At 35.9% G+C, this 27,943-nt stretch overlaps 1 protein-coding gene across 6 annotated transcripts in view; it reads left to right on the forward strand.

Annotated features, from left to right (window-relative positions):
• The window catches only part of GPR155 (G protein-coupled receptor 155), a 45,192-nt gene extending 20,089 nt beyond the window's left edge, over positions 1 to 25,103 (forward strand). For 5 of the 6 annotated variants that reach the window (XM_075511826.1, XM_075511827.1, XM_075511828.1 and 2 more), the window contains 15 exons: positions 5 to 510; positions 5,666 to 6,065; positions 7,443 to 7,608; positions 8,922 to 9,077; positions 10,178 to 10,261; positions 11,576 to 11,696; positions 13,020 to 13,104; positions 13,186 to 13,276; positions 14,394 to 14,643; positions 15,301 to 15,402; positions 17,142 to 17,275; positions 18,818 to 18,913; positions 19,934 to 19,998; positions 20,748 to 20,885; positions 23,061 to 25,103. In XM_075511826.1, coding sequence (XP_075367941.1) covers positions 51 to 510; positions 5,666 to 6,065; positions 7,443 to 7,608; positions 8,922 to 9,077; positions 10,178 to 10,261; positions 11,576 to 11,696; positions 13,020 to 13,104; positions 13,186 to 13,276; positions 14,394 to 14,643; positions 15,301 to 15,402; positions 17,142 to 17,275; positions 18,818 to 18,913; positions 19,934 to 19,998; positions 20,748 to 20,885; positions 23,061 to 23,283 — 2,571 coding nt within the window. In that variant the 5' untranslated portion in view covers positions 5 to 50 and the 3' untranslated portion in view covers positions 23,284 to 25,103. Of the gene's footprint in view, positions 1 to 4; positions 511 to 5,665; positions 6,066 to 7,442; positions 7,609 to 8,921; positions 9,078 to 10,177; positions 10,262 to 11,575; positions 11,697 to 13,019; positions 13,105 to 13,185; positions 13,277 to 14,393; positions 14,644 to 15,300; positions 15,403 to 17,141; positions 17,276 to 18,817; positions 18,914 to 19,933; positions 19,999 to 20,747; positions 20,886 to 23,007 lie in introns of all 6 variants that reach the window. The other variant, XM_075511830.1, reaches the window with a different exon arrangement.
• The last annotated feature ends 2,840 nt before the right edge of the window (positions 25,104 to 27,943 follow it).

Genomic DNA, 27,943 nt, shown 5'->3' on the forward strand with positions numbered 1-27,943 from the left:
ACAGGTGAGATAATTTCAAGCTCCTTTTTGGGAAGAGATGGTCAAAGGAAATGGATAACTATTCAGACTTCAATACAAAGAACCTCTCATCTTCAGCTAATATGTCTGTTTCTTTGCCTGGACAAGTTGGACTCAATACCACCGGCGGTACTCCTTCTATGTCAATAAGCAGGCTTTTTCCAGCCCTGTTAGAATGCTTTGGAATAATTCTTTGTGGCTACATAGCTGGAAGAGCCAACATTATCACAACAACTCAGGCCAAGGGACTGGGAAACTTTGTGTCCCGTTTTGCACTCCCAGCTCTACTGTTCAAAAACATGGTGGTACTTAACTTTTCTAATGTGAATTGGTCCTTCCTGTACAGTATTTTAGTTGCCAAAGCTGCTGTGTTTTTCTTAGTCTGCGTTTTAACATTGTTGGTAGCCAATCCTGAGAATAGATTTAGCAAAGCAGGTTTGTTCCCTATTTTTGCTACACAAAGCAATGACTTTGCACTGGGATATCCAATAGGTAAGTAGTTCCTTCCGCTTTCTTCTTTAAAACTATTTTTCAGTGTTCTAGACATGTTTGCTTTTATTTTTCCATAATTTGAAATTGACTTCTGAACTGAAGTTATGAGCTATCTAAGCCATTTCTTAAGTCACATTTCTTGACCTTGGACCATGTAAGGGAAGAAAACTGTCAGCTGCTATGAATGAGACAGAATTTAAAACAATCCCTACTGTTGTCTATGTGATCTTGTCATGTTAAATGTAAATCAGATGAAAAAAAAAAGATTTAAAATACAATTTGATAATCAGTATAAATTACCTTACACTTACTGCAGGTTAAGAATGCCCTTATGGGAAATTGCCAGAGTTTCCCTTAAGACCAGAATTTCTTGCTTTGCAAAGTATGAGTCTGTACCTGTGGCCTCTGAAATAGCTGTAGTGGGTTTTTTACTTATTTGGCATTATCTGTTGGTTTAGCTCAAAGAAAACATCTATACATAATGTTGGTGCCTACTGGTTGTGGACTGTGTGTGACAAACTTTAAATCTGTTCAGAAGAAACTTCTGATTTTTGTGCTACTTAACATAATTTATGTAGCCAATCATGTTTTATCCCTTAATATTCATTCTATTGTGGCCAGTAGACATGCTTTAGGATATAGTCTTGGAAGAAGTCTGTCTTTTAAAAGCAAGATTGCTGCGTGATTTGTGGTAACTTGCATTTGTGTATCTCAAATTGGAATTTTATGCAGCTGTGGTGCCATTCTTGTGTATGTGTAACTAACCACTAGTCCAGTGGAGCTAGAAAACAAGCAAACAAAAAACAAAGAGGCATTCGGAGTATAACTTGTATAACTGTGTACTCTTGTTCTTGTAAGCCTATATTCTGAATTCTAAGCAATATCAGTCATTAAACTTAATTTTATCCCAATCTGCAAGGCTGCTATTTTCTTTCCTTTTGTTAAGGAAGATTTTCTTTTGTATAGGTTTTCTTAATGGTGTGTTAATATGCTTTTAGCCATACATACTATGATACTTAGGAAGTGATCTGGAGTTGTAGCGGGCTTCTCCCACCTGCTGCTGTCTGAATTGCAGTGCTATTTACCTGCCTTGGGAGGCTCTTTTGTGCCAAGATAGCTTTCAGTGCTGCCTCTCCCCAGGCTGACCCGTGTGGCTGGTGTGGAAATGCACACTGCAGGTATCAGGATCTTCAAAATATACCTCGAGTGGAAGGCATTTGGAGAGGATGCCTGGACTACGTTTTATTTGTTTGCTGCTCCCTGAAGAGAAAGTACTCTGTGCCTCTCAAATTCTCTTCAGATCACTCTTATCATTCAGACAAGGTTAAGAACAAAAAAAAGAAAGCAAGTTTGTTCTAGCAAAGCAAAAAACAAGATATTTGATTACCGAATTGAAAATACAGTTACAAAAGAGAAGCTTAAACATGCAGTTCCAAACATGCGTAATAACAAATAGCACCATATTTTAGATTACTTGAGGAGTTGGCAGTCTTATTCTTCCTATTCCAGGGCAGCATGATCAGGAGAATCTTGAATCTTTCTTACTCTTCAAATTTGCTGGATATGTATAAAATACAGACAAATGCAATTGCAAACTTTTTCTTCCCTAGATGAAAATACCTTGTTTCCCTCAGTTGCATCTCCTGAGATTTATTCCTCTTGAGAGAAATCAGAAGTGTATCACAAATAAGGCTGTGAGGATTATGTCTTTGTTTCTTGGTACTGGATTAAGATGCCAATTAGGGTTTCTCTTTTTTTTTTCTATTTTGAAGTTGTCTGAACATATTTCCATTGTATTCTTTCTACTTTGAATGACTTTCTTGTAAGATTGCATTTTTCTTTAAGTATGTAATGATTTATAAAATATGATTCATATTTTGTCATGTACAATCTAGCCAAATTCACATTTAGTTCATTAAGAGCTTTACTGGAATACTTAACGCAACAGTAACGCTGTAGGCGCTTAAGAGTTGTTAATTTTTCAGAGCTGTTCATTTCCTTTCCTGTCCTTTCCCTTCTCCCATCCCCAACCTTTCATCAGCGTTTGGTTCATGCTGTTAGGTGTGCAAACTTTTTACTGGTAGTGGCTTCTCTGAAGTGTTTGCAGGACTAGGCAGCAAAGAATGCCTTGCTTATTTCTTTTTATGTATGATGATAGGTACTGTTTTGAGCAAAACCTGATCTTTTAATGGAAATATATTTTTAAAGGCTGCTTCAGTTGAAATTTGTCAAGAGAAAAAAATCAGTATAGACAAATCCATGTATTATAAGAACACTATTTAAAAAGGCAGTTTGAACTCTTAACTCGGGATGTAATTTATCAGTTTTTCATCCCATGTAATTTTTTTTCTTTAATAACCACTATGCTGGTTTTTGCTGTTGAGCAAAGATTTGCACATAGGAAAATTAAAATACAGATTAAATTTTCAAAGACCACCACTCTGTTTTTCTCTAATCACTGTTATGACAGTTCTAGACTACAAACTGCTGTTGGAGTGAAAAACAACTGGTACAGAGATTTGCTAGCAGACCTGCCCCATATAGATAGAATTACTTGATAGAAAGCTTTGTCTGTCTGGTTTTTATTACTAGGTGGGATGATACAACAGTGACAGAACAGCTTTATCTACTGTCCAGTGCTGTGTTGTTAAAGCATAGGTGTAGCAGAAGTGTGTCAGTTACCATGACTTTAATGGTGCTAACTGTATTAAGCATGAACAACTAGTGCGTGATTTATACGTAATTCTGAGCAGCTGGGATGTGGACATTTTTTTTTTTTTAAGTCTTAAAATATATTTAATTTCATTTTTTTGTTTTGATCAGCAAGCAGGCGCCTTATTTAAATTAAAAAAAAAAATTTCATCGGAGATAGCAGTTGTGGATTATTTTCACTGTCTTAATGATTCCTTAAGGGTGATTTCTTATTTTTTTTCCCACTGACTCAGAAATCTACATTGGTTCCACTTTATGCTACCCAGGAAAATGCATTGTGACTTCATACATCAGTTAAATTACTTATAGAGCTTAATATATTGTGTTAAGTATGCAGTTTCACTTTGCCAAAAAATAATGATTTATTACATTTTTCACTCTGACATTATTTACATGTGACTTGTGTTGAGTTGCATTTGACTGAAATGGGCATTCTGCATAAAGCAGCATAAAAGCATCGCTCTAAGGTTTGGGGTTCTAGAAAATTTTGACTTACATAAAAGGTGTCCAGCATGTTTAAAGTGGTTGTATTTATTAGAATATATTTAGTATTTAAAACTGGCTTATTAAATGCAGTAACTAACCACAAACTTGGTAGTTCTGTTCAGCAGTCTGTTCAGGATTTTAGGACAGGTAGCTCTTGTATAGGTACTTTAATCATAGCTTGTAAGAGGAAAAGCACCTTTAGTGCTTTTTCTTACATATTGGAAATCAGCTAATTGCAAATGTTGGTTTATTCCATCTAAAGAGGAGGCCATATAGTAAATGCTGATTTAGCACTTAGTAGATCCTGTCATTCCAGATGCTTAGCTAATATGAAGGTAAAAATCTTTTGGATCTTGAAAAACATAGTCACGAGGGAAAACTTTTTCAGAAAAAGAACAGGTTTAGTATACGGGGAAATGGAAATACCTGCAACAACTGGCTGCTTAGTGATCTTAAACTTTATTTAGTACTTTAAGAGTGCTAAGTTATCCCGTAGAAAGGTATAGTAGGTGCATTTAGGCAATAGTGCTTCCTTGTTTTTATATTCTTTATAGTACACATAGAATTACATCTGCATATTAAGATACTTCTGCCTGGGGAAGAATGTGTTTCTCTCTAACTTGGGTAGGAAAAACTAAAATGGAAAGCATTACTTTGCATATTTCTGAAAATTATTGGAAATAATAACATTATAAAGCAGGTAAAAGGTAAATGTTATCTTTCCAAAGAAGTCTGGAAAATTAAAATGGCATTCTTACACAGATAAACTCTGTATTGTTAACCAGATAAACAGCAATTTGGGTGGATTTAATTCAGCATTTAATACATATATAGGAAATACAACAGTATAGACCTAGAAGTTTTAAAATAGAGTAATTTCACTTGAACTTTTTGTTTATAAAACACATCTAAAATGCAAACATGAAGCAGTGATGACAATTTAAATGTTATTTTACTGGCAATTTTACGTTATTTACATGAGCAAGTGCTTGATATGCATCATTTCTTCTTTTCCTTTTCCAGTTTTCAATATGAAGGAATGAAATTATGATAGGGAGACCAAAACCATCTGCATTCTGCAGGATTCAAGACCTTGCAGCTTTACAAGTGACTTTCCTGCCCTTAATATAGGGTATTATAATTAAAAGAAAACAAAATCCTACTTTAAAAATATTGGGGTTTTTTTTAAATTCTCCCTAGGATAGAATCTTGTATATCTTTCCAGAGTCTTTTCATGATTTTTGAAGTGCTGTTAGCACAAACTTGAAGTAAGAAGCAGCTCTACCTTGATTCACAAGTATGTAGCAGCAATGAAAACAAATGTTCATGATTTAAAGTTCCTTGAGGGACCAGAACTACAGCGATAACTCTTGTCCTGAGTAGTCCCAGAAAATGAACTAATAATTATGTGCTAATGTATTTTTTTATTTGGTTGTTGCTTTGCTGTGTAGTACGGAATCAGTGTGGAAAGATTACACCTGGTTTACCCACTGAAAACTGGTTAAATTCCAGAGATGTGAGGCTCCCCTAAGATGAGAAGCAACTTGTGTCCTGCAAAGATGCATGTAATTCTCCATGACTCTCATGTTCCTGGGGAGAAAAAGCAATTCAGCAAAAACCCAATTTTTTTCAGCATTTGGGATGACTCAAAGGGCGTGTGGGATTGTTATATTATTTTCTTTTTTTCCTGTAAATGTTGAATATTCATAGAATCATTCAATAGCGTTGGATAGTTAATCTTTGATCTTTAATGTGTTCATTAGATGACTGCGGCCTAACGGTGATTGGGCGTACTTCTCTTACTACATCATCTTACGTTGATTGTAAATGTAGTTACCTCTGAAGAATAATGAAATAATTTTTCTCTAGTTTTCGGACAACAAAACTTAATTTCAATATTAATGTATTTTTGTACTGAAATGTTATCACTCATCACTTTTCATTTCCTGTCTTCTAGTTGAAGCTTTATATCAAGCCACTTACCCAGAATATCTGCAGTACATTTACCTAGTGGCTCCAATATCTCTCATGATGCTAAACCCTCTTGGGTTTATCTTCTGTGAAATCCAGAAGTGGAGGGATAATCGCACTGTGTCACACGGCAAAATCAAAATAGTGGGCCTAGCACTCCTTCGAGTTTTGCAGAACCCGATTGTATTCATGGTCTTCATAGGAATTGCCTCAAACTTTATTCTTGGCCAGAAAATTCCCGAATACCTTGAAAACTTCCTTGACGGACTGGGCAGTTCATTTTCTGGCTCCGCACTTTTTTACCTTGGACTAACTATGGTAGGACAAACAAAGAAACTGACAAAGGGTATGTTTGTTGCACTGATCCTTCTCATCACAGCTAAACTGTAAGTTTGATTTATGTACTTTTAAAATTTTGTTCTCTAGATGTTTTAAGCTCTGAATATACTGGTCAGATGGGTTTTCTCTCACAGTCATTATAGTGATAGTATGTTTCACTGCCGGTATTTTGGGTGAGTGCTTCCCAAACTCTGATAGTATACAACTGTTAACTTCTTTTAAATGAAATTTTGCACACCACAAACCTGTTGTCAGGCTCTGCAGAGAAAAAAAATGAGGGGTGCTGTGGCTTCATGGCCTGCCCGCAGGCCAGCTGTCACAAATTGGGTGTTTGGGGAATTACTAGCTTAAATTAAATTTACTAGTTAAATAGTTAGACAAGAGTGAGTTTAAGTATTATTTGATTAGTATTTCGTATTTTCTTTGGATTACACAATACATCTCTAAATTCATTGGTTTTCCTTGCTTTGTCTATAAATCTTTGAAACTGCTGTATTGGAAGAGCTTAAAAATGGTCGCTTTACACTCTTGAACTGTCTGACTTTTAAGCATGAATAAATGACAAGTTGTATTTAGAACTTATGCCATCATTGTCTTCCCTTGAATATATCTCAGTTACTGGTGAACTAAGTATTTTATTTGCTACTGAGCTACAATTAAGGTAATAGAATGATTGTTTAGTAGTTAAGTTTATACTGTAACATTTGAAGGAGCATTTGAATGTCAGTACAACTAACTAGCAAACTTAAAGACCTAGTTTGTAAACCAGCTCAATGACAAATTTTGTAAGAACATGAGGAAAAAATGGTTTTTAATGTTACCACTTTGCCTTACTGGTGAGTTTATGTAATTAGCCTGTGTAAGGCGTATATAGTGAGTCTATGTGAGATCTGGGGTATTGCTAAGGGTAAACAGAATAGCATTGATGCAGGGGTGTTTTTGCCAGCCAAAACTTTCAGAATGGGATACTTCAGCTTGAGCCCTTGTTGTATTTCAGACAGCTTGCAGAAAGGTGGTTTAAGTTTCAAAGCTGCTGACTGCTTATAGCTACTATTACTTTAACAGTTGAAAAATGAGGGGTGTTTTTGTATTTTACCTTTCTAAATCTGAGGTTTATACAAAGAACATGTCTGCACAATCAGAGAATGTGCTTTATATTCCAGAGTTTTTTGTCATTTTTACCTTTTTTTTTGTGTATGGGTTTTTTTGGTTTAACTTCTGACACAAAATTTTTAAGCAGCTGGTAAATGTCATGGTAACAGTAAAAGTAATCATTCAAAGTGATGTCAGTATTTTGCTTTTCATAAAAAGTATTCAAACAAGCCTTAAATTGCCTTTTGGTTCATTTTCTGAGTAAAGAAGAGTCTATTGCTATAGCTTGAGTAATTTTTTTTTTTAATTACTTTTTTCCCCTCTCTTTCCAGACTTATGATGCCATTTCTCTGTAGAGAAATGGTAGAACTCTTGGACAAGAGCGACAGCGTAGTCAACCACACCAGCTTATCAAACTATGCATTTCTTTATGGAGTTTTTCCAGCAGCACCTGGTGTCGCAATATTTGCAAGTCAATTTAATATGGAAGTAGGAATTGTATGTAGTTAGCTTTTCCCAAACATGTACTAACTTTGAGCTTAACTTTGTTGATGAAATACTTAAATAAATAAGTACGCTTGATGAATTTGCTTTTCTGTAGTATAGACTCCTTAAATTTACTTCTACTGCCTAGATCTCAAATATAAATTATATTTTAGATTATTAGTTAAGCAAAGTACTCTTTCCTGATGTCTCAAGTGTCTTGACAGTACACGTTCATAAATAAGTCCTCATACTTTTCTTAGTCGTGACTCTAGTAGGAAGAAGTAGCATAACTTCAAATGTAAAGAACTTGTATCTTTGTTGTGGGTTTGTTGTTTTTTGGTTTTGGGTTGTTTTTTTTTTTTTTTCAAATATCTTATCTTTGAGCTACTGTTTTTGTAGGAAAAAACAGAAATTATGTTACTGACTTCAGTAGGAACAGTGTTAGCTTAATGCTGAAAACTTCTGGAAGAAGTTATGCTTTAACTGATTCTATTGTGTGGCCCTTCAGTTAAATCTTGCGCTAGAAATGCATTTTACTTTTTTTTATAGTAGAGGGAATCAATTATCTTTTCAACTTAAAATACAAATTTTATAACTGTTTCCTTTCTTCCACTTGAAGTGACATTAAAACATTCCTGTTGGCTTCCATTGTTTTTAATGTTATCTATTTTTGGTTTGTTTAGTTGTTTGGTTTTTTTAAAGAAAAGGAAAAAAAAAAGGACACTAAAAGTAAACCTTACAAATAGAATTTTGTGCCCAACAAACTCAGGAAATCTCTTTAAAACAGAGATCTGTAGTATCTGTAGTATGAGTAACAATTCACACTTCCATCACTGTGCAAATTCTAGAAAGCAGAAAAACAATGAGCCAAACCAGAAATCACTTAAATGTAAATATATATGGCTTCTTCTCATGAATTGGTACATATTAGTATTTTTATAACTACATGGTTTTTTATTTTTTTGCAGTGTGAATCTTTGCATCCAAAAGTAAATTGTGACATTGTAAATCCACCCCTAGGCTGTAGTCATTAGTATATTTGACACCAATGAAAAAGCTCTGTAAGAATTCGCAGTATTCCTACTCTATTCCTACTATTTCAGAAGCTTGTTAAAATTTTCAGTTTAACTGTATGTATAAAATGGATGCTTTCTGGCTCAAATTCTAAATTATTTGTTTTGGAAACAACTTGGTGATTTCTTAAAGCTCTATGTATGTTTGATTCAAAGGTACAATTTTACCAGTGGTTGTATGCTTGAAAGCAGATTATTTAGCCTGAGATCTGATTAACTCTGTTCTTGTTTCTGTTTGACTCTTTTTTGCAGATTACCTCAGGCATGGTGATAAGCACTTTTGTGTCTGCACCTATTATGTATGTTTCTGCGTGGCTGTTGACCATTCCATCTATGGACCCCAATCCACTGGCATCTGCGCTCCAAAATGTTAGCTTTGACATAAGTATTGTCAGCCTCATTTCTCTGGTAGGTGTTGAAGTGAAATACAAAAGCACACTGTCATGTCAGGGTAGTGTTAATACATAAGCAGCAAATCAAGTCATGATAAGATGACTCACATTTCCTTGTTGCATCCTGTTGCAGAAGGATGAGGAAGGAGTTAAAAATCTTGATTTCCAGCTTGATAGAGCTGGAAAGCTGCACTGTAGAGAAAGACGTGTAAGTGAATTAGAGCACTAGTGCAGGGCTTAAGAGTTTGTCCTTTTCCTTTTCTTTTTTCTTTTTTTTTTTTTTAAGTAACAGTGTGTGTGGGAATAACAGTACTAACTTACACCAGAGGGAATAATTACATCAAGCCATGTGAGGTGCTTGGATATCACAGTAATGGAGGCTGTGTACAAACTTCAGCTCCAGAAATGTCAGTGAATATTTATTTAATGAAGTGTCAGTGAGTATTAATGAAAATGTTTAACTTGGCTGTTTTAATTTAGCTTTATCAAATTCCTTTCCTAGAAATTCTGGGTGCACAGTTCTTAAAAAGTGGGTTGATAATCCAGAAGTCCAATGTGAATTGTGTTTTGGCTTTATAGGCAGTATGGACAGTGTGCTTATTTTGTTTGCTTTTTTAAAATAAAAACATCCATGTTGGAGGGAGTTAGAATATTCTTAAGTTGTTGTCTTACTGAAGTCCTCTTGTCTTGAAACTGTGCCTCAAGGGAAGCCACAAGTGGACGCTGCCTCTTGCTGTCACAGATCATTTTGGGAGATTCAGGGGAGGGGGGGGAACTTTAAATTCTAAATTGGCAGGCTACTCTGTGGTCATTTATGTCCTGAGGAACAACCAGGCTTCTGTGCACTAGAGGCAAGCTCTTGGTGCTTCCTGGAAATATTTCACCATCATGGTGAAATATTTCACACAAAGATGCATTGCTTTTTCTGGCTGTAGTTGCTGAGGCATAGGGAGTGCCAGCAGATGGTGTGGAGCTGACTACAGTAGTCATGTTGCTAAGAAACTTTTCAGGAAGATTTGTTGCATATTTAATTTCACCATAGTCTGCCAGAATACTCATCTTATTCCTTCACATTTTGTTTTACTCTTAAATTCAATTTTTTCTTGTATGTTACAGATCTGGTCTCTTATTGTTGTTCTTCTGAGTAAGAAATACAAACAGCTTCCTCATATGATAACAACAAATCTATTTGTCGCTCAGGTCAGTAGTAAGAATGCTGTATGAGTTTGGGGGGGGGTGTTTAAGTCTTAATTTTAACTTTTTTACAAGTTTGGTTTCTACAGTGATATCTTTGTAACCATCTGTGGAGGGTAGGGGAATCTAATGTGCAACTTGTCTAAGCAATTTCTGTGCCTTAAAATACACCCTTGAAGAAAATGATAGTTGATGCTGGTAGTATGATTTTCAAACAGAACTATAAGCAATCAGAATGGAGAGTGGCTTCTGAAATATACTTTTAGCATTATAAGTTTCTGCCTAACACTGTTGAGTGCACTTCTGTATCAATTTATGCCAATCTTATGCCAAGTCAGCAATGCCAGGATCAGCAGCAGCATGTGTTTGACTCTATGGTGACCTGATTCAAGGAGCTAAATAGAAAATTAATCCCCATACTGGTTTAGCTCCCTGAAGTGGCTTGCTGAGGGATCAGACGGGTGCCAGTGCTGATGCAAGGAAGGGATGTGGGAATGCATGGCTGGTGGCTAGGGAAGGGCAAAGCCAAATAGCTCTGGGTTAATTGTAATTGTTATTTAAACTGAGAGAAAACTATAGAGTACATGTTTACTTCTTTCCTTGAAGTCAACTGCACAACTGCTGTTAAATTCAGTGAGACCAGCCTGTGCTTGTAATATATCTGTGTGGTAGTGCTTTCTAAAGCAGTTTATAAAAAAATATTTATATAGTAAACTCTCTTGAGGTTTGATCATGGAGTCACATTTGAAAAAAGTCATGTATGAGAGTTGCAGGTGCTTCTTGTCTATAACAGCAAAGTTAGCTTTCATCTTAAAAAAATTTTGAACTACTGTATTACTGTTTCCATAATATTTCAGCCTATCTTTTCAGATTCCTTCAGTACTACAACTGTCATATATGCAGTATCACTGGGTGAAAACTTGTATAATTCTTGGCTGAACAAACATCTGTTGACCTCAGCTTCATGTCCAAATCATTTCAGATAAACGGCTTGTACTTAACAAAAGCTTTACATGTTACTTATAATAAGATATATAAAGATTGTATATTTTTTCTGACTTGCCTTATTCCAGTTTATCTGAGCTATATAATTGCTGTCAAAAAAAACCCCTCCTGAAAATAGGGTACTGTAGTCAGTAATACTGTGTTTACTGCTGCACTGCTTTACTGCTATGAGAACTATCCAGTTCATAAAATCACACTGCAGTGAATCTGGGGGTGGAGTTTTGAAGCTTATTGTAGTTATATTACACTGTGTTCAGTTTTTCTTGTCATCCTGCTTTCCCAATTTAAATGATGGCATCTTACCTTTCTTTACAGTTTATTGCTTGCATCGGAATGGTGGTATGGAATTTCATTGTTAAAGAGAAAGACATCACCATGCAGATCCTAGTATTTATATTCCTCTACAGCTCACTTTATAGCACCTACCTGTGGACAGGTATGATTTTTCTAGGCAGAACCTAGGTACTGTAATAAAAGATTAGTGTACTGAAATAATTTATTATATTCTTCAGAGTAATTGTTCCTTTCACTTGTGTGTAGTTCTGGAAATATGCATACTTGTAAGCTGTGCCAAGCTGCAGCACTAGCAACACAGGGCTAAGTGTCAGGCACTGCTTCTGCTATTGGAAGCTTCTGCCTAGGTAGGTCCTGTTTGTCTTTGCTAGATACAGCAGCCTTGCTAGCTTGTAACAAAAGAAAAGAACCTGCTCTCAAGGCAGAAGCCATTACAAATAGAAGAATGTGGTGGGTTGCCCTTCAGCTAGTCAAAATCTTACTGTCGATTTTTAATTAATGTAGAGTTTAAGATTTTAATTATTCAGCATTAAGTAGATTTAAAAACTTTGTGCCTCAAAAAAGTAGGAAATACAGAATGAAGGGAATACCAAAGTAGCTTTAACATTTCTTTCCCCTGGCAAGTGTAACTTCTAAAAACAATGTGTGTGTTCTGCAGGTGTAGATGATTAATGAAGGGATTACTTGAAATAGGCAGAATTGAAAGATGCATCAAGAAGCTTGGAGAACCTTACATGTATGATTATAAATGAGACTTTGGGTATTCATGAGACTTTTTATACTGTTCTTGAGTCCAGAAGTCTAAGGGTTTAATTCCTGTGGTGTTTTTGTGGAGTAAGTTGTAGCTGAAATAGGTTTAGCTGAAATAGGTAGCTCATGATTAGTATAGCCTAACATAAATACTAGCTTTGCTTTGGCATGGGGAATGTTGCTGAGCTTCTGAGTTGTGAATGGAATAGGCAGTTCCAGAAGATACTCCCATATATAGTTATATATGTAAAAATACATAAAACTTTTTTGTTAAATTTATCATTGGCTTTATAAAGGACTAGTCAGTTTTTAAAGAAATGTTATAACAGAATACAACATTATTTGTTGGTTACTTAAGATTGCCAGTCTAGAACAACTGCTGTTGATACCTTAAGAAATTAGTTACTTGTGTCTTAAATGTTCTTATGACATTTTATGCACTTATGAACCTTTCTAAGCATTTGGAAGTGGATGTTGAATATAAAATGTCCTGGAATTTCTTCAATGTTTCATTATTAATATGATTTTTTTAAGGTAATGGGTGTTTCTATTTTACTTTCTCAGAATACAACTAGAAAAAACAATTTTGGACTATTTGAAGGTCTGAGAAGAATATCTTAGTTATTGAATGGGTCACATCATAGAGTTTCTAGACTCTGTATTTATCAGTTCCTTTTTAATAATAAGGCATTTCTTTTTGGTTTTTTTTCCGTAGGTTTTTTATCTTTGTCTTTATTTCTGTTGAGGAAGAGAGAAACAGTAAAGATTCCCATCGGATTTATTATCATAGCTGGATGGGGGTAAGTTAATTCAGATGTTTCCCTGTAGAATTAGTGGGAGCATGCTAAATATGTCACTTTGTTCGTATTTTGGTGTTTCAGAGTCCCAACACTTCTGGTGGGAATCTTACTAATTGTTGGTGAACGTAACAACACTAGTATTGACTCTGCCTTTTTCTATGGAAGATATCAGGTATGAACATGTTCTGTCCTCATCACTTCAGGCTTATGCCATGTCCAATACATTATTGAGAAATTGTGTTCTCTGTTTGCTTCTTATGTAAGTAGCTGTTAGTCAAAGTACAGGCTACCATAATAACAGCGTCATTATAGAATGCTTATAGATTGATAGAAAAATGTATTTCTGTAATGAACCATTAGGAAAACTCGTTTGAACAAGGACCTTCACGTTTAGGTAGCTATGACTAAGAAAAAGAGGGAGTAGGCTTCCCAAAGAAAAGACTTAGGAGTAGTAATGAATTGCAGAGCCCTTCTTCTAGTGACTAATTTGTAGTCTTGCTTGATAATTATCTAAAATTGTTACCATCCAATAGCTAATTAATGGCTTTTGGCCTGTAATAGATCTACATTACATACACATAGGATCTACATTACATGTGTAGCAGTAACTGCTTGCACTGTGGGAGACTTCTCTGCACAGTCATGGGTTGAAAGTCCCTGAGCCTGAACTATAGTTTTTACCAATAAATAGTTCCTCTTATCAGAGGATGTGAAGTGCACTGGCATAGATATTTGTTGTGTTTTCCTTCTGTCTTTCTTATGGATAGAGAGGCTATGAGTCTCTCAGGGTTATTCATGTGGCACTTTCACATGTACTCAAGTAGCTTCACAGTGGACTCACAGTGGTATCAGTGGCAGATGATTAGAAGGAAAAGTTAATTAATGGGATGCTCCCCATTGGACAAAGCATGGAAATTAGAGCTGTGCTGGAGGGTGACAAGAGCACATTCCTCTTTGGAATTAAAAGGTACCTGAACAGAATTTAAACTGGAGCACTAATGATCCTGAGGGGAAAGATGATGATGATGAGGGGATGTTTTTGGATTGCATGGGAAATAGGGGTCCCTACTTAAAAGAGAGCTGAGTTACTCGGGCAATGAAAATTAGTCTCATATACTGATTGCTCCTTCAATGCCACAAGATGCAAGAGCAGTAAATATAGAAAACTCTGTCATATTCTGATGCACTTGTTAGTATATTTAGGAAAGTACAGGAGTTAGAAAGACAGATATATGCAACTATTTTCCTTTATGTTGTATTTAAGTGTATTTTCTTTGCTCTCTTAACAGATAATTACCACAACAGTGATCCTGTTCATCAGTATATTGATGTCAGGTATCTCACTTATGTGCATGAACAGAAATAGGCAAGAGTCAAGCTATGAGGTATTGAACCCATATTCACTGCGTAGCCAAGTGGACGAGGTTGAAGTGGAAGAAAGTGCAGGGAATCGAGTTTCAGCCACTGTGCCTCAGCCTTCTGCAGGATCTTCTGCACAGCCTTCTCAAGAACCTTCTGCACAGCCACCTGCAGAAAGAGGTAGGGAAAGTAGATTTGTAAAAGAATAAATGGCTCGGGATACAATAAAATAATGTTCCAAATTTAGTTCTGACCTGGGAAGGACAGTTGTTTACTACCTTCAAGTGTTATGCTAGGACAGAAGAAAATCTAGATATAACTGCCCAAGGATTTAGGTTTATGTTTCTAAGGAAAGTTTGATGGTTATCGGTAAGGGTGGGGGAAGTGGACAGGAAAAAAAAGCATGCGTATGGTTTTTATGTAAGTGGTGGTACCTTGATAAGGATGTGATAAATGCAGTCCACTAGGTGTCTTAGATTGTTTACCCACTAAACTGTCCCTCTGAGAATGAATTATATGCCTGCAGCATTGCTACTCAATGTGTTTCTAATCCTCTTTGTTTGTATATAGCCTTTTTGATCACTTCCTGTATGTTTTCCCTCTAGCTAAAAGTGCTTGTGTGCATGGTGGTAGTGCTATGTTAAATATTTCTATGTATTAGTAGTGTAACCCATTTACCCTCTCCACAAATTGGAAAAATTAAGTCTGCTTTCTCCTTTTGAGCATATTATTTTTGAGCATAATAGTTCAAGCTGTATAGAATATGTTGTTATACTTGGAAAATAAATTATGGTAGTGAAGGAAGCTAACTATCCTGTTACTGTATACGCTTAATAGGTTGCTGTTCTTGTCAAACAACAAATGGTGAATTATCCTGTGCTAGAGAGAGCAAAGCAGTGTCAAATGCTGTTGAAAGCAAGGTTCCTCCAATTGAGACAGGTAAAGCAGTAGTGTCTCCTTGTTTTAATACTACAAACTCTTCCACAACATTTATGTGTGTTGTTCTCACAAAGAAACTGTTTGGGCTGTTGTTCTCTCAACTCTACCTGGATAACTTATATTTCATAATAAATTCAAGTATTAGGCAATATGTTAGATGTTTGTTCTCTTCTGCCTGACAGTTATTAGTACTCTTTCAGTGCTCAAGAGAGACAGTTGTTTTGGGTTGTTTTTTTTACCACTAAGCTACTTTAACACGTCCTTCTGAGCATTTAGATTTTACGTCTCCATCATTGCCTTGCTTGGACACTGGGAAGTTGAATGCATAACCCCACTTTGCCTCAAGTTTTCAACTTAAACACACTTTTTTACATTCTCATATGTGATTCTTGTGTCTTCTGAAAAAGCCTTTGAAGCCTTTGATGTAATCATGTACAAGTTTTGAATGAGAAACTTTAGATATAGAGGAGCAAGCACTTACTGCAGATTAGGTCAAATGTTCATGCTACTGTATTATCCATGTCTAGGGGAGAGAGATGGAGAAAATTGACTAAGGGGGCCTTAGGGGTCACTGAAATAGGAAAAATGGATCAAAGTGACTGTTCAGCACCTGATGGAAAACTGCATGCTCAGCCCATTCTCATCATACATTGCTTTCAATAATCAAAGCTAGCTGCAGTGCAACCTTTCTTTTTTTCCTATTTTCTTTTTCTTGGGTTTTTTCATCCTTAACAAGGAAGTTCATGTCCTTATGCTTTGTTTGGATGCAGCATAACTTTCAACAAATCTAAATATTTCACGCTGAAACATACTTAGTTATGTCTCCTCTCATAAAATGCTAGCTTTCCACCTATTGCCAACTATTTTATCTATTAAGTAATTCAGACAAGCATTATAAGAATGTCTCCCAATGATAGAGGAAGGCCAGTTTAATTTTCTTATCCTAAAAGATAAGGTAGAAAATATCTTATGATTCAGTGGAAATTTTTTCGACCTACTGAGTGAACACTTTAAAACTATAAAGCAGTAAAAGCAAACTGTAATGGATACTCTTGTGTAACTTTGGCTGCAATAATTGCTAATCCTTCTACTATCCCATTGAACTGCTATGACAGGTATCTGGTGCAAATATTTAGGTGTGTCCTTCCAGGAAGTTTTTCACTGCCATCTAGAGGAAGATACTCAGAATTCCTTAGAACTCTAGCTGGAAGGCAAGGATCCATTCTCTGTGTATATGGCTCTTTTGATAGAATTATGACAGTGTTCTGATATACCATGTTAAAAATACAGTTACAGAACTGAATTAAATACAGTTGATTGTCTGATCTAGAGCTCAACAATGCTGAGATAGAGAGTCAGAACATTAGAGCTGATGGTGTATTTGAAATATTTATTCCAGAAATTTATTCTGTTTAAAAACTGTTCTGAGAAAATGCTATTTTTTCATTATTTCTAGAAGTGTTTTCTAAATGTTAGCCACAACTGAAGTTTGCATTAAACCTTTGAAAGAAGGGTTCTGTTGCAAAAAGTTTCTTCATTTCAGGAGCACGTGTAAACTACTGTTTCATTTGAGAATAGATGTCTGAACAGGTTATTGTCAAAGCCAATATTAAATTTTGTGTGTGTGACTTCAGTACAGATACTTACAAGGTAATTTAACTCAGCAAGTTACATTAACAAGTTTGCTCATGGAGTTTGTAAGTTAGAAGCCTAATGAAAAATTCTGGTTTGTTTTTCAGCTGATCAGTGTGTGAGTCATTGCAGTGCTCAAACCTGTGTATTGGCTCAGGAAGAACAGCTTCTACAGACCGGAGACAAACAGCTGGCCAGACATGTGCTGCTGTGCTTACTTCTTATTGTCGGCCTGTTTGCTGTAAATATTTTTTCTTCCCATGTTGTTTAACTCATTGAGGTGGAATGATTTTTAGGAAAGCTATGTAGACAGTCCAGTAAAAATTTTCCAATTCCTCGTGTTATGATTCATTAAATGAATCAGAGGCTTTATTTTGTTCCATTACTGGAAGAGGGATATCATAGAATTAATTTTTCTGTGCCACATCATAAATTAAAGGCAAGTTAAGATTGATGATGTTAATGAGCAAGGCACACTGGACAACCCTGAAGGGAAAAAAAAAAGGAATTATATAATTTGGTGATTAATTCATTACTACTGCCCCTCTTCCCATTTTCTCAAGAGCTACTCTTATTCCCGAGACAATAATCAATTAAAAATAGAAAGTGAATTCTACTTCTGAAGGAGACTGTACAAAAATTGTTTCCATCTGATCATGCTTATATTTGGAACTTGGATTTCTTTGAGGTGCTTTAGTAATGAAGAATAATGTAAGACTTTATTTGAAATGGGAAAATGCAGTTTTGTTACTTTTAGTGATAGTTTGGAGGGCAACATACCTAAGTTGGTATTGCCAAGCATCATTACTGACTAGATCCCAGCTGTGAAGGTGGCTGCTCCTGTGTGAAAGTGTGAAATACCAGAATGTAATGAATTAGGGATATAATTTGAATTTTTAACTGTGACAAATATGAGAAACAACTCCCTCTGTTTGAATGTAATGCTCAAAGTTGAGTTTCTTGTGGATGACAATTAGGAGGGAAGTATTTTTATTTGAAATGGAAAATACTATGGCACAAATGTATAATAATGCAAAGCAGGACAGTGTGGCACAACTATGTAGTGTAATAGTTACTGCTCTTGCTTTTCAGGTCCTGTTAAATTACAAAACGGAAGTTTTCCCTTTCTCAAATTTCCTATATCAAATATTCCATGCTAATATATTTTTACATCTTCTATATTTAAGAGGCGTCCCAAATGTTAGCCTCTATTTTAGTTGTATCTGAATGATTACATAGATGCTATAAAATGAGACCAGTTACATTAAAGAATTAGCCTTTACATCCAAAGGGGTTAACTTGGAGATTTTTTCTCCTTCTGTCAGGCATCTAAAATAGCTGAAGTGGTATGTGCTTCGCTTAACGCAATCTTAACTATGCAGAAAATATGTAGAAAGCACTGGTCTCAGCTAAACAGGCCTAAAGACAAATACTGCAGATCTGTCTGGGCTAATATTGTCTGTGTTGAGTACCTAAGTATGCTCAAGGCAAGTTCCTTATGTAAACATGTAAAGGGGCAGGACCTCTACACTGGTGTGTTTTGCATTATTTTGTTTAAAAACAAACAAGCTCTTCCCTCCCCCCAGCTATTAAGCCTAATTGAAATGATGTTTTAAGGTGTTTATTCCCTCTCATTTGTCTTTATCTAAATCATTTGCTAAAGAAAGACAGTGAAAATTGTTCAAGAATCTGTTAGCATGTGAAGAGTAAGAAAGTACTTTTAATTTTTAACAGTCAGGTTAGGTTTGTGGTTTTTGTTGTTGTTTTTTTTTTTTCTTAACAGAACCTTTCCAGTTGTTTGTGGTGGCTGTTCAACCGAGAGCCTGGAAGGCTCTATGTGGAATTGCAGTTCTTCTGTGCTGTGTTTAATTTCGGTCAGGTACTTATCAATGCTTGTTCTGAAAATGGCTTTGTTAGTGGGTGTTGCAGCGCGTGCTGTTACAAGCACTGTAAGTTGAAGTCCTCAAACAATGCTGAAGTCACCAGCTCCTTATGTTGTTTTGCTTTTTTTTCTCAAGCTTTTTCTTTTGGTTTGATAGCTTTCTTATCATAATGCACGTCTTTTATGTGCATGAGCATGGTTTATGTGCCTGAACACTTCCAAAGGTACAAATGTCAACTGAGTGCCAAATGCCTATGGAAATTGAGTAGGATTTTAGCCTTATTTGTACCAGAAAGTTTCAGCAGTGTCGCTTCTGTGGAATTACACCAGTATAACTAAATAGGTGCAAGATGGCTACATGGATACTTTTGCTATAAAGCTTTAAGGTATTATCTCTTCAGTTTCAGTTATAGCACCATTGGTGTATGGTGCTGACAATTAGATGTATAATTGTTACAGCTGCACATAGCCTATTTCAGTGCAAGCTGACACAGGATAGCTTTGTTATCTGTGAAGGTGAAAGTAAGGCAGTGTTAATACACGTACTAGAGGAATGTTTTACAGATCCATGGACAGGTGTGCCTACAGGTGCACTGCAGTATCAAGTAATGATAGTAGTTTTGATACAAAAGCGGCACAGAAAAATGCATTAACTAGAGAGCATTCTAGCTTTCCAATTACACTAAGTCAGTTCTTTTCTTGACATTAGCAAAGACAGATGTAAATAACTGGCTATATAACGAAACTGATGTTTTCAGTGGCAGATGGCATGTCACAGCATTAGGTTTACTGAACTGTTTCTTGAAGAGTTTCTTTGATGGACTGTTATGTATTAATCTGTCTTTTTAAGGCCCAAATGAAAAATCAAGGCAGAAACAATGCATTTTGAATTATATCTAGAGAAGAGGGATACTTCTCAACGTCTGTTTTGGCAATGAGTTTTTAACATTTTATTTCTGTTCTTTAGAAACCAAAGCTTTTGCTTAATGTTGCTTTTTCTATATTTTTTTCCTGCAGGGCTTCATCTCCTTTGGTATTTTTGGCTTAGATAAGCATTTAATCATTCTACCATTCAAGCGAAGGTAAATAGAATCTTTAGACTTACACCTATAAACTTAGTTATTAAAGATAATAATTTTTAAAGGGCATTGAGTGTTCAGTGCCATTGCATTCCATTTCTTATTTGTTTGCTCTTCCAAATTTCTTTTCCCTCCCAGTTGTGGGGATCTAATTGCAGTTCCCTGTGCATGAGTTTTTACTGCTGTCCTAATGACGCTCCCAAAGACAAAAATCCCACAGGCTCCCTATAGATGAAATCTTTGGCAAATGTTGTGAAGTATGTGATTGGATCAGTGAGATGATGGATCTGCAGAAATAATTTCAGCTGATAAATTAAAACTTAGATGTGAATGCTGAACCAGATTCTGTCATCACTGTTTGAGAGTCCTGTATTCATAACCTCATGCACTGTGTAGAGGGACACTTTCATTGATACCTCACTGTGGAGGCGCAAGTTGTACAAAGCCGCCTTTAACTTAGAGCTAGCTGGCTGCGGTGTGAATCCAGCAGCTAAAGCTGGCTCCCAACTACTCTCTGTCTTTTCTTCTGCCTGAGCCTAGAATAAAACCTCTTGGTGTTCAAAGGCCATATGAGTTTATTAGGAAGATTGTATAGAAAGTATTGGGCACAAAAAGAGTAAAACAGTTGTGGTACGCTTCCTATGAGTTCTGTTTTGTTATTTGAAGTGTTCTTAAAAAATGCCTCTGGTTGATTTGCTGGTTTTCATTTATTTTCTTCTGTCTTGGGTTGTTGGTTTTTTTTTTTCCCCAAGACTTGAATTTCTCTGGGGAGGAAGAGAAGCAGCAGGGCATACAGATCCCTCTGTACCTGAGGAAATCAGGATGACCTGTCAACAGTTTGTTCATTATCATAGAGATCACTGTGTCAAAAGCATTGTCAGAGGCAGAAGGTAAGGTTCCTCCCTGCACATATAACTTGTTACAAAGGTCGTAGCTTACCTTTTGGAAATAATGAAATGCAGTTTAATCTGTCTGTGGGCAATTCCTATTGTGGCATATTTATTCAAACCTCAAGGTAGGATTAAGAATTTAGCAATAACAGAGATGTTTCTAGTCTCATTGAGGTGAAACATTGAGGTGCAAGTTACCACATTATCCCATCTAGGTTTTATATAAATTATAAAAAGTTTTATATCATTAAGGCATGGCCCCAGTTTTTGCACTTAGCTGGAGTTCAGGAGAGAAAATCTTTCTGAAGAAATGTATATGGTCATGCCTGTAATAGAGTGTGTGTGTCTATGAGTTTTGTCAAACTTGAGACACTTCATTTGTTTTGTTCTGAGATTAAGAAGGTGTCAATATTTATGTGACTGAATGTTTACTAATAAATAACTTTTACAGGAGGCGAAACTATTGCAACTGATGTCAGTGTGTACTCAGAGGCCACTCAGTATGTGAGATTATAGTGTTTTTAGGACCTTTACACCTTCTGAGTTCATACAATTTCTTTTGCTCATTGCTCTCGTAAGGCCTAATCCGCAATTTGTGAGATCAGCAAAGCTTTCAGATGCAAATCATGATACCCAAATCCAGCATTATGTATTCAGGTGTGTGTAGGTGGATGAGAAGGAAAATGCAGACAGAAGCAGCAGGAACAAGAAGATTCTGCCTTTATTTAAATATTTACTGTATGAAATAGAACAATTCTTCATGTCTCCAACAGGACACTTCTACTTTCCTTGTTATGTGAGCTTTTGAGCAGGACTAGTTTGGCGGGATGGGGTGGTCTTTTAATGGTCAGATAGTCCGAAACCACATTCCAGAACTGTTTTTCGACAGCATCATGATTTCATTCAGTCTCCTCAGAAATCAGTAATGTTCCATAAGAAACAAAGTAATAAAGTTATCCATTTAGGAAAAATGAATGGCAGTTTGAGGACTTGCTTCTTTTATGCCAGACAGATGTATCAGAAAAGATGTATCAGAAAATGTTTGTTTTGAAATAGGACAGGTTTTACAGCTGCGTTTCCTGTGCCTCTGCTGCTATTGTGGTTTCTCGGGCTTTGGGCTGTTCATTTGGTTGGGTTTTGTGGTTTTTTTAATCAGGTATCACCTGAGAATACATCAAAATCTGACATTTGTTGCTGCATTGTTTTAATACTATGTTTGTGTGGAACTAGTTTCATGTCTTACTTCTCCTTGTGAGTTAAAAGAAAGCATTTATCTTCTCTTTTTAAATATTCATCTAACTCGATCCCATCCTCTTTGATTTAAACATACTGTAACTGAGATCCTGTAATCATGGATTTTTATTTATTTTAATGTTTGCTTCTCTGCTAATAGATGTTAACACTTGCTCTGTGTTACTGCTGCTTTTAACTTTAAAAAAAATAGAGAAAGAAGTCTGTTTTTTGCTGTGTAGCTGTTAATCATCTTCAGAAACCCTGCGCTTTGGTTCCATAGAGCAGATTTTAGATAACCAGAAACATTCATTGTTGCAGGTAAATTTCTGAATGGTATTTTTACTGCAACTATGTAGATGTTAGTGGCATTGCCTCATAAATATGTAAAAGAAAATTAGTTTAGTCTTGTTGTAAAGGTTTTGTTTATTCCGAGTACTGCCTGTGTGGTAAATATCTAACCGGATATGCAAGTTAAATAGTTTTTGTTTACAATGTATGTAAGCAGTTAGTGTCTCTGTAGAGAAATTACAAAATGGAATTAAAGTGCAGATTGAGTTCCTGTTGCTGCGGGCATGCTGCACTCAGATATTTTGTTGCAGAAATGGTCATGCTAATGAGTACAGGGGAAGCGAGTATCCAAGAAATAGAATTACATTGTGTGTGTTTTTAGGAAAATTGCTACTTATGTTCACTGAAGTTTATTTGCAGGAGCCTAAAATAACTTTGTAGTACATTTTGCTTTGCATTGAAGTGTCTGTAGGAAAAGGTAGTGAACATTGGCATGTCCCTAATATACAAAACTTGCAAATTCTCTTCTAACATGCTCTTAACTATCATGATGTCTTTCCTTGTTTCCTGCTATTTTTCCTTGCCTTTCCCCATCGTGCAGTGGTGATACCAGATTTACAGAACATGTGGGTGAATCATTCCTTTGACATACAGGTGTGGTGCAAAGATCTCCACTGGCATCTTCTTTGGCTGTGACCTGGTGAACTGGCTCATGCAAGTTGGCCTTGCTTCTGACCGTGGTGAAGCTGTGATGTATGGAGACAGACTGATGAAAGGAGGCGTCGTCCAGCATATTACGAATGAATTTGAATTTCGGGATGAATATTTGTATTACCGCTTTATTCCTAAGAAATCAGTTGCAGTTGAGAGCCATTGACCTGAGCATGTAGGCAGAGGACAGGCAGTTAGGGGTGAACGTGACCATCTCCTCTGCCTTCCCCACTGAAATTGGAAGTATTTCTTTCTGAGGGCTCTCAGAGAATTGTGTTATTCTCTCTTGTAAGGTTAAGAGATGTGGTTCTACTTGTGTCTATTCTGAAGGAAATGGTAGCAAGTGATATTTAGTGAGCGTTCCAACCAAAATGCAACTAGAACAAAACAAGATGCTGTGGATTTAGAGCATTTTTTCCATTTTGAGCAGAACGAATAGTAAAATGGTATGTGTCACTATTGTATTATAGAAGCATTATAACAACAGCTTTAGTGACTGGTGCCACAATGGAAAAAAAAACATGAATGAGAGGTATTTTTCATGTTGCTGTATGTTTTCCATATTTTAGTGTGATGAAATATTGATTCCTGTTTATGGTCAGGCTTCCGCCTGACTTCATAGAAGTAGGATTTCTTCTATCATACCCCAGTTTTTACTACTCTGCTATTGTCTAACACCAGGAACTTTTTCTAGCTGTTTACACCTCAGATCAGGTGGTTTGTTTCTCCCTTAAAGATAAAATCCTCCATTTGTAAAAGTAGAATTGTTGTGAAGATGATTCCGATGTCAGAGGATTAAAGCTGAGGAAATATTGAGTGGAATAAATAATGGTTTTGTACAAACTTACCAAATCTTAAAAACATATAAAAATACCCACCGCTCTGCCAAATTAGGAAATGATATAATGGAATTCCATATAAACAATTGGTTCTGAAGTTTTTTGCCTTATGGTGGTAGTAACAGCTTTGTCAACAGTAGATTTTTACCTTCTGGAATGAGCCTTTCCAGTTTAATTCAGAAGTGCCAGCCTCAAATAAAGATGTTATGGAAGCCTTGGATACCTGTGCAAGTCAAGATGAAAAATTTTATCATATCATAAAACCTTTTAAATGAAATACAATTACTTTTAAGCCTATTATATAAAGAATCCTAACTGAACATCCAAGTTAGGGTTTAGAGTAGCTAAAGATCCTAAAATTTTAGTATTGGTTGCCTAACACAGGTTTCTAATAAGTCTCAGGTATCCCCCTACGATGTTTAAGTAGTTACTCTAGGGTCATTCAGATTCCTGTGCCACTAAAGGCAGAATCTGAGAATCTGTGTGTCTTCTGCAGTATTTTTAAAAGGTTAAAGACAAACTGTAGTATCTGATAGCCATTATGCTGCCCTTTTAAAACTGCAAGAACAGCATTTATGTCTATATAAAAATTTTATATAGTGAGGGAAAGGAACCCAGGTATTAAAACAAACAAAATTATTTGCTGAAGCATATTAATAACTCTTCTCATCCTTTTTTTAAAAAGTCTTTCCCTTTTTTCTTTTTTAGTACACAGATTTTTATTATAGCTACTTATGCATCTACTTTGTATTAAGAATTAAAAGTGATTTTAGCAGCATAAACTACTGTTCAAGGAACAGTTGTTTTATGGTAGCTATAACTCCATGCAAGACTTATATTGGAAAAATAATTCCTTTTACTGTCAGTCTTATTGCACATCTGCAGTGCGCACAGAAACATAACTGCATCCTACTGCATATGTATGCTATACAAACGGACATATTTTAATGTTTTCCAGCAACAAAATAATTGACATTTGTGTCAGGCTGTGGCCACAAAGGAAAACAATACCATATTTCCATTACAACTGCTGAAGACGGCTACATCAAATATTTTGGAATAATTAGATACATGTGACTTAAGAGCAGAAGCCGTGAGTATGTCTGGCTTCTAAATACTGTAACTTGTCAATAAACCAGTTACTTGATTTCAGAGTTCTGAGCTTTGATGTGATGTGAGGTGTGGGAGGGTTAGGTGTGCGTGTCAAGATTTACAACAAACGTGTTTTTCTGAGAGATTTGTTAAAGTGGTTCTTGGGTTTCAAATTTGGTATTTCTTAAATCCACCGTTGATGCTTTTTAAGTAGGCAGAGGACTTGTTAATGGGTGTTCACACAAAGATACTGGTTTTTGTCTAACAGCCTAAGCAGATCTTTAGGAACGTTTCACATTATCATCTACTTACCAAATACTTTTTTTTTTCCTTTGAAAAATTCTTCGAATGTTCAAGAAGTTGAGCTTAGGTCAGTTTTACAGTCCTATGCAGTCATTGTTCTTGCACTCTTGTCTTTCTCATTTTCATCGTAAAGTCCTGCACTTGCCTCCCTTTCTATAACGGCTCTGCTGTTCCCTACATTTGAACACAACAACATGTCTGTTTTAAGTAAGAAACTGCTCAAAATCTCTGCTTAGACAAGGCTCCCTGTTACAAATCTAATGAAGAGAACAGCTTTAATTGACAACTGACACCAAATTCTGTTAGATTAACTGTTACAACATTGTGACTGCTGGTATCATACCCATTAATCCAATGAGAGCCTATGATGGTTAATAAATAGACTAAAGAAACTATGAATGAAATACAGGATATGATAATCTATTTCTAAATCACTGGGTACTTCTGGAAGCTAACAATAGACTTTGAATAGCTTTAGAAAGTTAAATAACTCTTTCATCTGATAAATATTTGCTTCCACCAAGGAGCACTGGCAAGTTTTAAAATAGTTGACAATTTGACGTATGTCAATAGTTGATCTATAGTGTGAATTTTTGGTGGTTAGAAATAGCTTTGCTTTAAAGATGTGGTCAGTGGTGCAATGAGTTCTTTTATTCTGAAGGTGGATTAGTTTGGGATAAATCTCAGTTAACTTGGACGTTATAGTTCCACGAAAACATCCACTGAACAAGTAGTCCAGAGGAGTCTCCCGTGAAAACACTGGATCTTTTTTTCTAGCACTAATCTCAAAATAATTGCGATAATGGACAGGGTGGATATCAAACTTTTAGTTTTCTAGGTAGCAATTTTAGTACTTTTTTTTTTTAATAATGATCCTTCATAAAGCTCTAGACCTTTTAAAATAAGCTGCAAGATGTATTCCTAGATGAAATACATGCAAAGATTGCCCTCTAGAGGACATTCTGTTTTTTTTTTTTTTTTTTAAATGCATAACTGTGGGAGGGAGGGTTATTTTTTCCTCCTGACCTCATCTTAATTTTCTGGTTTTACACTGCATGTGTTCTAGGAGGATGAAATCCCAGGAAAAAAAGGTACCAAAATACCCTGTATTCTGTTGGCCATCATTTGATCTATCTCCACACATCACATTGTTTTTACTTTGTATCCTGTAGCACAGAAACTAGAGGAAGAGTTGGACTGTATCTGCCTATATTACAACCAGACCGATACGCTTAACCTGGTTAATTGCCACCCCATGATTAAGTGGCCAAGAAGCTCACTTGCAGGTGGTGGAGCAGGCCTTTACTACTTTCATTCCTGTGTTAACTTCACTATGTTTGCATTGTAGCATAAAATTGTTTCTCTTGTTTTGCTGTGCTACTTGTAGATTTGATTCGTACCTTGGTTTCCAGCACAGTTTTACCTGGCATTTATTGCTGCTCTGAAGTTATCAAAGAGCTAGTGTGGAACAGCTTATGATCCAAAATAGGATAAAGATACACATGATTGTCAGATATAGACATCCATGAGGAAAACAGGTAAATACAGCAAAATTTTATTAAATATACCTTCCAGTTCATGAACATCCACTGTACTATTGAACAGCGAAAAAAAGAAATTTTGTTGGCAACACAGGCACAAAAGGTTCACAGTCAACTCAAGCTTACTTTCAGTCTTACCTGCTACTTAATCTTACTTGCTACTGCCACTTGGTACATGTGGGATCACTAGAACTAGAAAGTTCAAGAACCTTTTCTGACCCATTGGTTTCTTGCTGTGGATCCAAACACAGTATCCCAAATTAAATTCTACTTTCATTGTAGGGTCAGTAAGAACAAATTCTGCCAAGCTCTTTTTTCTTACTCGTTCTGCAGACTTCACTGTGTATGTATTTCTTTTGTTTGCCTATACTTTTTTTACCAGTGGGGGGATAGAACAGTTTACAAAATGAGTAAACTGCATGCATGTAGCCCCATCTTTAGCATCTGAGATGATTCTAGAAACTGACCAAATACAGAAAAATCACCAAAGAATGGTCTTTCTGTGGGGATGCTGTGTCATGTCACATACTGCTACTGCAGTGCTAATGCTCCATTTCATGTTACATGTTCTCTTCTGAAGGTTTGCATAAGTGCCGTGGTTTTCTGGGGGTTTTTTTGGGTTTTTTTTTTTTTTTTTTTTCCTTCCAGTCATACTTTTTATCCTGCTTGATCATGTAGTAAAGTCAGAATCTTCTTTCTTTGTTGTTTGCTCAGTTTGTCCCTTGCCACAGATAATAAAAGTAGTGTCACATATTGATCATTACTTTTAAACAGGATCAGGGAGGAAGAATTCCTGGCAGGGCAAAAAGCTTGATTAAATCAACTCCATAGTCTAGTAATTCTGGCAAGACAAATCATGGTTAAAAGGCTTTATATGAAGTGAAAAAAATTTAAAAGTCCTTTTAAGTGTCCTGCTGAGTACGTGTATATACTTATGTACCCCAACCTCTTCCTTTCTAGTTGTCCAATTTAAAAAAGCAACAATTCAAGAACATGAAAAAACTCCCACCTGATGTTATAAAGTGTATTGCAGAATTAATTTGACAATAAT

Source organism: Mycteria americana, chromosome 9, assembly GCF_035582795.1.
Source record: "Mycteria americana isolate JAX WOST 10 ecotype Jacksonville Zoo and Gardens chromosome 9, USCA_MyAme_1.0, whole genome shotgun sequence".
NCBI lineage: Eukaryota > Metazoa > Chordata > Aves > Ciconiiformes > Ciconiidae > Mycteria > Mycteria americana.